Here is a 10,948-nt window from a genome sequence, read left to right as displayed (position 1 = left end):
GACTTTAACTTTTACCAAAGTATTTTCATGACAAGATACTTGTACTTTTACTGAAGTACCACTTTGAGGAACTTTATATAACACTGGTCATAGGTTTGCTGAGTTTTAATCTTTTTGTGCTTTTTTAAATGCCAGTTAGCTGTGGTAACCAACTTAAATGGGGCTGACTCCAAAGGTTTTTGCAGTTTCWGTTTAACATTCAGTGMTTACTTTCTGTAAGTTTCAGTAAAATCTGTTCAGTGTTTCTTGAAACAAACACACACATATAAATACAAAAACACACCTTTAACGTTCAGTGATGGAGGGTAATTATGTCGTTGAATGCTTCGTGTGCGTTGGTCTTACCTGAAATATGTATTCACCAGGTCGCACGTCTGTGATGTCAACCCACTGACAGTCGATGTCATGRCGGTACGTGTCCCAGCAGCCCACAGAGATCCCCTGATCTCCCATGTTGTAGCAGGCAAATCGCTTATGGAGGCCTGAGTTGGAAATATACAATGAATGTTTTTCATGAAATTTTTTTTGTGAGAAACAGGGAGAGATTTTCATGTGGGAAACAAGCTAACAGCTAGTCAGAGAGTAGACTCATGCCATCGAAAACAAGTCAAACTTTAAAAACAACTTGTTCATGTGAATGTTCTTTTGTAAAGTTTTTTTTTTTTTTACGATGCATCACTTTCACATCCACTGGTKATTTACAAAGACAGTTCTGTTTGTACACACCACAGGTCAGCTGTGATGGAAACTGTATCATAACTAACAGGCGTAAAAGTAATGTGTAAAAATTCACAAAATGGCTYCATCTTGAGCGTCTTCTAGGTTTGAGTTGTTTTTGATGGTGGAAAGTTGTCAGTCATTAGCTTGACTTCTGCATGAAAATTTCTTCATCCATCATTGTGACTTCTGACTTGTCTGGTGCAGGTAGAACACYGACTACACTCTTTACAGAGAACATCTTAAAAAGTCAGAGATATTTCTTCAAAGCAATTTTTTGTCTTAAAAAATACTTAATAAGTTACACTTTCCTATATTGTATTTTCTTATTTCTCTTTCTCACATTTGTGCAGCTGTGAGCACATCTGTTTGATGTGTTGTTAATCTATAATCACACTTTACCCTCAGGACAGTAGGTATCCTCCAAACAAAAACTGGCTTTGTGACCTTCGGCTACTTTTGTCCCATTGAGAGTGAGGAGGTCRTAGTGGGTGAACACCTCAATACTGTGGTAGTGCCTGAAACGAATACACAAAGAAAGAAAAATAACACAAAGTTATAAAAAAGACACAAAGGACAGCTCTTTATTCAGCATGTTGTTGTTTTTGTTTTTATTCTTTTAGATAAAAGAAACTCTTTTAGTTTGAAATATGGCTGCCGCAAATTCTGTTTTGGTTCTGCGACGGTGTCTGAAAAAAACGGGAGAACTCGGGGGAAAATGGAAGATATCAGTTTTGTGTGGTTCTTTCGATGCAAAGCCGTTCCCAGAAAAAAAAAACTAAATACTACCAAAAGTGAAAGTCAAACCTTGTGTTTGCTGGTTGAGTGGGCAGTGGTTGTGACCGAGCTTTTCGTTGTTTGGACACAGAACCACAACAGCTGAGATAAGAAGCCAGGCTGCTCTGACTGGGAACAACTGGGTTAACCAGGAAGTTGGATGTTTATTGTCCTCTCCATCTCAGAGTTGTGTTTATCGTGTCAGATAACAAACTTTTATAGATGTTTGACTATTTATAGTCCACATCCAAGGAATATAAGAGTCCCGTGTGCTTATTTCACTTTCTAAATCACAAGTTGTCGAATAGGACGGCACCGTGGCTCAGTTGGTAGAGCTGATGCCTCTCAGCAAGTAGAGGTTGTCAGATCAAATCTCAGCCCGAGTAGAGTTCGTATGTTCTCTCTGTGCATACATGGGTTTTCTCTGGGCACTCCAGTTTCCATCCACAGATGAAAAACATGAATGTCAGGTTAATTTGTAACTCCAACTTTGTGTCTATGTGTGGCCCTGTGATGGACTTTTACCAGGTTGTACCCCACCCCTCATGCAGTGATATGCTGGATTTGGGCACCAGTGACCCTGAAAGGAAGATTCAAGTAAAAGATAATGGATGGAAGTTATCATTCAAGTATTCATTCAAACAGAAAACAGCAATCAGTGAACCCACCTCAAATCAAAACCAAACAGGGAAATCTAATAGAAATGGTCTCCACCTACAAATACCTAGGTTTCTACATTGATAGTGAACTGTCTTTTAAAACACACATCTTCAAAATGGCCTCTAAACTCAAACTGAAGCTAGGCTTCTTCTTCAGAAACAAATCCTGCTTCACATGCAAAGCAAGGAGAATATTTGTAGCTGCTACATTCATGCCGATATTAGATTATGGTGATGTGCTGTACATGAGTGCTGCATCAAAATACCTCCAGTCCTTAGACTCCATTTACCACAGTGCTCTTCTGTTCATTACTGACTCCACTTATTAGACTCATCACTGTGAGCTTTATGTCAAATCTGGCTGGACATCTCTCAACGCCCGCAGATACACCCACTGGATATCCATCATTTACAAGACCCTACTAAACCTAGTCCGTCATACCTTACCTCCTTGATACAAACATCACACAGTCATTACTCCCTGCGCTCTAACGATCTAGTCCTCCTGTCAGTGCCTCCAGTCAGAACTGAACTAGGAAAARGAGCATTCAGCTTCGCAGCCCCCTCAGCCTGGAACAACTTACAGACAGATCTGAAACCGTCAACACTCATCCCTCCTAGATCCTTCATGTCAACCGTAATAGATAACGTCRTCAGGAAACTTGACCGTTGCAGATGTTTCTAAACATTACCTATCCATTAAACGTAACTCGTTTTTTTTTTACTGTATCTACTCAAACAATGTCTGTCTGTTTTTATACATTAACTTATTTTTTTCTCACCTAAATTTCTTTTCATGTCTACCAAATACTGTAAATACCTGTAGAATTCTGTCTTATCCAGATGTTTCTGAACTGCCAACATCTATTTATCGTGATTGTAGTTTTTTTCTTTCCTTATTTCGTTTTGATCAATGCAAATGCTTTGTCAACTACTGTGTGACGTGTGCTGATGACCACTTGACCAGGTCACCCTTGTAAAAGAGATCTCGATCTCAACGGGCTCTACCTGGTTAAATAAAGGTGATTGATTGATTGATTGATTGATTGATTGATTGATTGATTGATTGATTGATTGATTCAGCTTAGGCTGCAGAGATTAAATTTTTCTTTATCATATGCTACATCAGAACCAGGTACTTTGTGTTGGACTGAACAGCAGTGTGTCTTGTTCCAAAAATCAAAACATAATTCCATGTTTTTTAAAGTAAACACCACTAAATTGTAAGATCTGGCTGTGATGAAAGCAAGAAGGGCACTTTTTATACTGTAGGTCAAAGAGACAGATTAACACCGTAGRTGTTTACATGTTACTGTCGTTGCTGTCAAGCTACACCAAATAYGATTCAGAGAATTACAAAATGTTGATGTAAATTGTGCATTTTTTATTGAAGTGTAAAATAATATACTRTAATCTTTATCTATAGTTGTGCATTTCTGCTGAGACTTTTTCTTTGGAATAAAATTAAGGAACGCACGAGTTAGATGTGAGAGTTAAAAAAAAAAGAAAACTTTCAAAATATAGTAAGAAGTCCTTAYCGCATCGCAACAAAAAACTGACCATGTTTTGTTATTCTCAGATTTATGGTGCACAAAGTTAAAAAGTGGTCCGTGTTTGGGATTTAGTGACCGCACACACAGACTGCATTCCTATAGCCATTTTGGTCATTCAGACACTAGTTCTTGTCTACTTCAGGGCACACCATTAATCTCTCTGTAGTCTATTGTAGTCTGCACATTTAGTCCCAGTAGAACTATCAAATGATTTTATAAACTAAAAGTCCCAAGGTTCTGCTGAGAGGTCCAGCAGTTCTATGAGGTCGTTCTACAATAAATGTCTGCACTGTCCTGTTTTTTTTTCTTCTTTACCTGTGGCACTGATGCCATGTCCAGCTGTCTCTGGTGGCTCGTGGCCTGAAGTCAGCGAGGCCCATGTTCATAATGCGGGAGGAGAAGCGCAGTAGGCGCCGGTAGCCGTAGGGCCAGTTCATCCTGGCAGCAGAGGACGACAGGCAGTTCTCCTCGTTAGCGCAGGTCAACAGGTGGAGCGGTCGGTCCTCCAAGTAGGCCGTCTCCTGGACAAGCTGAGCATCCACCACCAGGTCAGGAGCAGCTGCAAGAATAACAAGCTGATGAAAACTACGGTACATACTTTTAATGTTGTGTGAGAAATCATTTAAATTAATAAAATAACAAAATTTTAAAAAATATGTTATTCACAACGTATTGTGATTACATTCTAAAATTTTCCACATTTTTACAGAATTTGGGCAAACCTTAGCTGCTAAGTAGCTAATCTTGCTAATTCAATAGATTTAAACTTTAGCTTCTTTGTAGCTAAATTTTACTTGTTAACCTCAAGTTGAKCTAAAGTTAAAGAGATGTCTTCAACACCACAATCCAAGTTTGTAATTTCTTTCAAATATTTAAGTTGGGCCCTGGGTCGATCTCTGCTAAACATCACAGAATGATCAGACCAAGTACTTAGCCTGCAGGTAAAAGTTTCTTTCTGGTCTGCCTTTTGCAGAGGGTGACAGAGAGCCATCGCCTAGGTCCCCTGCAGTTGGTACTCTTTCCCCTGCCTCTGARGAGCCGGTCTTGTCTCTGTCACCTGGTTTTCTGTGGGACGACAGGTGACACACCCTCTCATCAGGGGATCTTTGACGATCCTCTGGCGGTCCTCCACCCTTGCGGCTAAACATCTCCTCTGCTGGCAGATCAAGAGCATTCTGGCATCGCTCTCTGATCTGTTGCTCCTGCCTGGCCCTGGAGGGTCCTCGCGTACGCTCTAAAGATTTAGGCCGCCCATCCTCTCACCCCTCSTGTTTTCTGTTCCTGAGTTGCTTGTTCTGGTGGTTCCTGAGGCTCCTGTGTTGGCGGTTCCTGTGWGCCCTGGGTCGGCTGCTGTCGCCTCTTTGTCCCCTGGGTCRGCTGCCATGGCCTTTTCATAMCCTGGGTTGGCTGTCATCGCCTTTTCATTCCCTGGGTCGGCTACCATCACCYTTTCATACCCTGGGTCAGCTGCCGTCGCCTCTTTGTCCCCTGGGTCGGCTGCCATTGCCTTTTCATACCCTGGGTCAGCTGCCATCGCCTTTTCATTCCCTGGGTCGGCTACCATCGCCTTTTCATACCCTGGGTCAGCTGCCATCACCTTTTCATTCCCTGGGTCGGCTACCATCGCCTTTTCATACCCTGGGTCGGCTGCCATCGCCTTTTCATACCCTGGGTCAGCTGCCATCGCCTTTTCGTACCCTGGGTCGGCTTCCATTGCCTCTTCATCCCCTGGGTCGGCTGCCGTCACCTCTTCATTCCCTCAGTCAGCTGCTTTTGCCTCTTCTCCCAGGTGGTGGCCTACAGGCCAAGTTAGATGTCCCTGCTTCTGTAAAAGGTAGTGTTGGATTGGCTTCACTCCAATAAGTTCTCCTGTCATTCTGGAGTAAACTGCATGCTCTCGTTAGCTGCAAGATATTTTTGGTGGCMAAATTTGTTTGCAAAAKTCAAGGAGTTCATGGCAGCCTGTCCTACCTGTACCCATTGTAAAAGTAGAAACCAACCCCCTGCTGGACTGTAGCAAACATTATCTGCTCCTGGTTGACCCTGGTACCACATTGCTCTAGATTTCATCACTGGTCCGTTTAGTCACTGGTCTTCCCCCTCCCAAGGTAATACAGTCATATTAACTGTTGTAGATCRTTTCTCCAAGGCTGCCCATTTGTACCTCTGCCTAAGCTCCTGTCCACCTTCGAAATGGCCCAACTCCTTGTACAGCATGTTTTTAGAGTTTAAGGAATCCCTATGGACGTGGTGTAAGACAGAGGACCACAGTATGTCTCACAGGTGTGGAAGRCTTTTTGCAACACTCTTGGAGCCACCACCAACCTCTCATCTGGTCCAATTGGACAAACTGAGCATTGTAATCAGGAGCTCGAAGCCGCTCTCTGTGTGGCCAGTAACAACGCCTCTACGTGGKCTCAACACCTCATTTGGGTAGAGTAAGCCCACAATACTCACACATCCTACTGGTCTGTCTCGTTTTGAAGCCTCCCTGGGCTACAACCCCCCTCTCTTTCCTAGTGTGGAGTCTGATTTTTCAGTCCCCTTGGTTCCAACATCATCTCCGCAGGTGTTGGCAAATCTGGCGACAGACCAAGGAGGCCCTGCTGAGGATGGCTGAGCAAAATAAGATGGCAGACAGACACCACACCACGGCTCATACCTACCATATCGACCAGAGTGTCTGGCACTCCACTAAGGATATCCAGCTCAAGGACACCCCAAGAAAGCTGACCCCCCATTTTATAGGACCTATCCCCGTGGAGTGCATTACTAACCCCTCAGTAGTATGTCTGACTTTGCCCACCTCTATACGCATACATCCCACTTTTCATGTGTCACAGATCAAGYCAGTCACTGAGAGTTCTCTCTGCCCACTGTCCACTCCAGCAGGTCCTATTCCTAGGTCCTATATTCTGGACCCCTCCCTTGTTTCTGCTTTTTACAGGGCCCACCTGGAGAAGCATCCAAGATCGCCTAGAGGCGATTGCTAAGGGGAGGGTACTGTGATAATTGATGTTTCTGCTTCCATGTTTCCTGATTCGTTCCTGGCTCTGATTACCTACATCTACAAGTGATCCTTCTTATGAGCTCCTGAGGTTTGAAAGACTCAMTTGTCATCTTGGTCTTAGCTGATGCAWCACATCATCAAGGTAGTWTCTTGCAGCYGCTCAGTTATTCTAACTTACCTGAGTTACCTGGTCCATGATTTTGTCCTCTTCAAGGTTCTTGCCACAGTGTGCCAAAGTGTGCCTGTGTCTGTGAACCACCTTTTCCACTAGTGCCACTTAGTGAAGTGTCGGAAYGGGTCAGTTCGGGTGCTTTTCCATTGACGTTCCAGTCCGGTTCCAGTGGGTGTGATTTGGATGGTTGGTGGAGGTGGTTTTTGGGTTTTCAAAAATGAGTTAATGCACAAAATGAGAGATGGAAACACATTTGCCAAATAAGTTCTGAAATTTAAAAAAATTTGCTAAAAATTTGAATTAAAGTTGAATGGAAACATGACTAATGTCACTGCTACAATTGAAACATTGGCACCTCGAGTTGTTGTAAAAGCAGCTCAGACGCAACCAGTGACTCCACTCCCTAGCCAATCAGTGACGAACAGTGTTCTGATGTCACATTTTGGTGTCAACTGGGACCACTTGGAACCACAACAAAGTAGGTACTAAAAAAAGGGCTGGTTTTAAGAATATGGCCTAACGGACATGGCTTGGAACCATACCGACACTACACTAAGTGGCACYAGTGGAAAAGGGGCAAAAAAGTGCCTTACCTTGAAATTCACCTGGCCACTCAGCCTAAAAGACAATACTCACYTGTTGGTCCCACCTCTCCTCCACGCTGGTCTTCTGGACGTCTCGCTTGTTACCTACAAAGACAATTTATCTTAAAGCCTGGACTCACCTTGTCACTTCCCCACTCTTTCAGATCCAGATCCTCCCTACAGCACCTGTAAATAAAGTCCCTTACCTTTTTGTAGTAGTGTCTGGTTTCTTGGTTCCACTCAGCCCTGACAATCCCTGATCCTTGTCATTACTCATTTCACTTTGTTTTAGTGTTTCAAACACATGAATACATATTGAAGTGTTAATTTTGTATTTTTAACACTCATTGTACTATGATGTTTTTCGACTCACTCTCAACACACGTGACTCCTGCAGCTCTGCCATTTCCTCCTCGGGGACAGTAGACATGGGTATTTCTGCGACACTGCTGGACAGACATCTCGGTGCCGATGCAGTGAGTCCCACTWAGTAGCACCTCACTGGCATCTGAAGACCCCGGCCAGTACCAGGTCTCCTGCACAGAGACACAAGAACAGAATGGAGATTTGGATCCTAAGGCCCTCTAGAATAACAATAAAAAAGCCCGAGAGCACAGAGCAGCCTCTGCAGTAAACACCAAAACCCATTTTTTTATAGGTACTATCAGTATGCATTATCACATTTTCCACTCCTTATTCACAATTTTAAAACTGCTTGTTAAATGTTCCCAGCAGCCCCCCCATCACAGCGCACTTAAGCTGCCTTTTCCATTCACTGTTCTATTTTCAGTTTGTTTGCTGTGCGAATTTCCCCCCAGCTCTCTCCTCGCCTCACTTTCCCTCTTTTATTTTCGGTGCAGTGGAAGTGGACGTTTGAGAACCCTGTAATTACTTCAGGCCTCAGTAATAACACAGCAGTCACACAAACGCCAGGATGGTAAGAGAATAAGAGAGAAAAAAAGAGAGAAAGARAGAGAGAAAGAGMGRGAGAGAGAGGTGGAAACACAAGAACACAAAGAACAAAAAGTTCAGAAGCAGAAGGCCACTTATTAAAATCAAAAGGCCCGCAGTCTGATGAGCTTACCTGATGAGCTCTGGAGGCAAATCCCAAACCCAGTTGTCGGCAGACCACCATGGCTTCGTTGAGACCAAAGTTCTCGCTGCAGACCGAACCCCAACGCTTCACTCCTCCAACCTCCATCAGCACCTCTACACGGCCCTCCCCAGGATCTCTGCCCCCTGCCAGACGCACCTGAATGTGAAAGTTCCTGTCAGTGTGAGCGTATAACTGTTGTACACACACAGAGGGATGTTTTTTTTGTGTGTTTTGCTCACAGTGGCCTGAACGCCAGTGTTGGGGACGTTGCAGCGCACGGCTACGTCTTGATTGTGTTTGCAGGTGTACAGAGGCACGGGGCTGTAGCGACAATCTGTGATTGACCTCTCCCTGCCAGTGCACTGAACGCTGTTCATGTGGATGGGACCGGTACCTAAAAGAGAGGGAAGGGGAGAGAGAGAGAGAAGGGTTGGGCTGATTGACCACATCTAAAGAGTGATACTCTCACATGAGGACACATAAAACCTGCYGGCCTGTGAGTTGGATGTCTGATGTGGCTCAGAAGCTGAGATTTGCTTTACAGACCAAAAATAGATTTAAAACTGCAAAAGGGAGAGAAATCTTTAAACAGATCTGTGTTTGTGTAGGTGCACGAGGCCCAGGCAAAAGCCTTTTAAAGCCCTATAATTAGGCTTCAAATAGTGAATGATGTCATCCAGCTTTGCTTTAAATTGTCTTTGCTGACTGTACAACGGTGGTGCCTTTACACTAYATTTTATACATATACACAGCTCATGTTTAAAGCCACGTTGCTCCATTTTTACATTTAATGTTCTTTACACTGTGTCTCCTAGTTTATTATAGTCCTAAAGCAGCACTCAGATGCTTTCCATGAATTATTTAATTAAGAAAAGTAGAGAGAAGGAAGCAYGCTTGCTTTTAAAGGACATGCTAGTTGCTCATTTGGGTAGAAAGATAATGGGAGGAAATGAGGACGATTACAGAATGACTGCTGAGGTATGGCAAGCAGAAGGAGGAGAAGGGAGTGTGAGAAAGAGGGTCCGTGCTGTTTTGTAGGGAAATGTTGAACTCGACTTGTGCCGATCCAGTGGCTAAACTTTCTCGCCCACAACAAAAGCCCAACCAGAACAATTACATGTGTTTGCTCCAGCTCCGTGCTGATTGCATGACATCCTCATTTCAAAGCTGAGCAAACTGTTCTCATTCGATWAGTTTATTTTGACAACAACACATGCCGTTCCTTCAGTCGCCTGACCCTCCKAGCTTCGTTTACACTTGTATAATTGGTCATGGGTAGAGTTCCTCAACAATCAGTTTCTGGGATGGAAGCAGACGTCAGGCTGTAATCATTTTCTCTGGGTTTATTTGTCTCCTAACATTCATGAAGTTGAAGCTCACATGAGTAGCAGCTGTTAAAGCTGTGAGGTGTTTAGTCTAAAGCAATGAGTGAATAAAGCTAATCATACTCTGCGTGCGTGCTGAACTCTGGCATTCATCTTAAGTGTAGACCATTTAGAAAATAACTGCTTACCAAATTTAGTTTGTAGTGGTTTGAACTTATTGTTAAATTGTTTTATGAATGAGGCTCTCTTTCCATACAAAAGTATAGTTTAATGAAAACATAAAGGTCTTTAAAAAATATAAAAATAACAMCAAAAAAGTTAAGATAAATTAGAGTGGAAAATTCTACCAAAACACAGTGTGAATGCTGAGAGCTGAATGACTTCACTGAAATTTACTAAAGAAGCTAAAATGAGTTGTTACAGTTAAACAAATCAGAAATATAGCTAAAAGCTAAAGGAGCAAAACACTAGCCTAAAGCTAAGATGAGCAGATTGCTAGCTACAGGTTAAATGTRGCAAATGCAGGTAAAATTTAAAAGGAGCAAAGTAGTAGCTGGAAGCTAAATTTATCAAAACACTAAGTAAAAATGTGGAAAGTTAACTAAAAATCTAAAAGTAGCAAAAAGAAGCTAAATGGTAAAAGTAGCAAAATGCTATGTAGAAGATAAATACAGAAAAATGTTATATAAAATAAGCAAAATGTTCGTTAAAAGCAGTAAAATAATGATGATGGCTAAAAGCCAAAAGGATTAAAAAAACTAGCTAAAGGATAAAAGTAGCTACGTAGCTAAATGTAGCACAAGGTAAAAATATACATTAAATTAAAGCCAGTAAGCTAGATTTCAAATGTATATCTGTTTTGATTAATTGAAATTATCTGAAAATTTTCTGTGGAAAATATTTGGAATATATTTAAAAATTTGTGAAAAACATAAAAGTTACACAAATCAAAAGTCATAGAACCCAACTCCTGAATGAACTGAATGTTTTGATGTATAAAATAGCTGAAACAGCACAATCTATGCAGAAGTAATTAGATAACATATATATATATA

The 10,948-nt window shown here is 42.3% G+C and overlaps 1 protein-coding gene across 1 annotated transcript in view; it reads right to left on the bottom strand.

The window, feature by feature from the left end:
- Window positions 1-10,948, bottom strand: part of LOC106531907 (lysyl oxidase homolog 4) — a 30,114-nt gene that overhangs the window by 1,265 nt on the left and 17,901 nt on the right. Inside the window, exons 8-13 of the mRNA XM_014027853.1 lie at window positions 8,808-8,962; window positions 8,557-8,724; window positions 7,846-8,008; window positions 4,022-4,265; window positions 1,120-1,235; window positions 346-482 (exon numbers count right to left, since the gene is read on the bottom strand). Coding sequence (XP_013883307.1) covers window positions 346-482; window positions 1,120-1,235; window positions 4,022-4,265; window positions 7,846-8,008; window positions 8,557-8,724; window positions 8,808-8,962 — 983 coding nt within the window. The remainder of the gene's footprint in view (window positions 1-345; window positions 483-1,119; window positions 1,236-4,021; window positions 4,266-7,845; window positions 8,009-8,556; window positions 8,725-8,807; window positions 8,963-10,948) is intronic.

The sequence above is a fragment of the Austrofundulus limnaeus genome, unplaced genomic scaffold (genome assembly GCF_001266775.1).
Source record: "Austrofundulus limnaeus strain Quisiro unplaced genomic scaffold, Austrofundulus_limnaeus-1.0 Scaffold690, whole genome shotgun sequence".
NCBI classification, from domain to species: Eukaryota; Metazoa; Chordata; class Actinopteri; order Cyprinodontiformes; family Rivulidae; genus Austrofundulus; species Austrofundulus limnaeus.
This window is presented reverse-complemented; position numbering and strand designations above follow the sequence as displayed.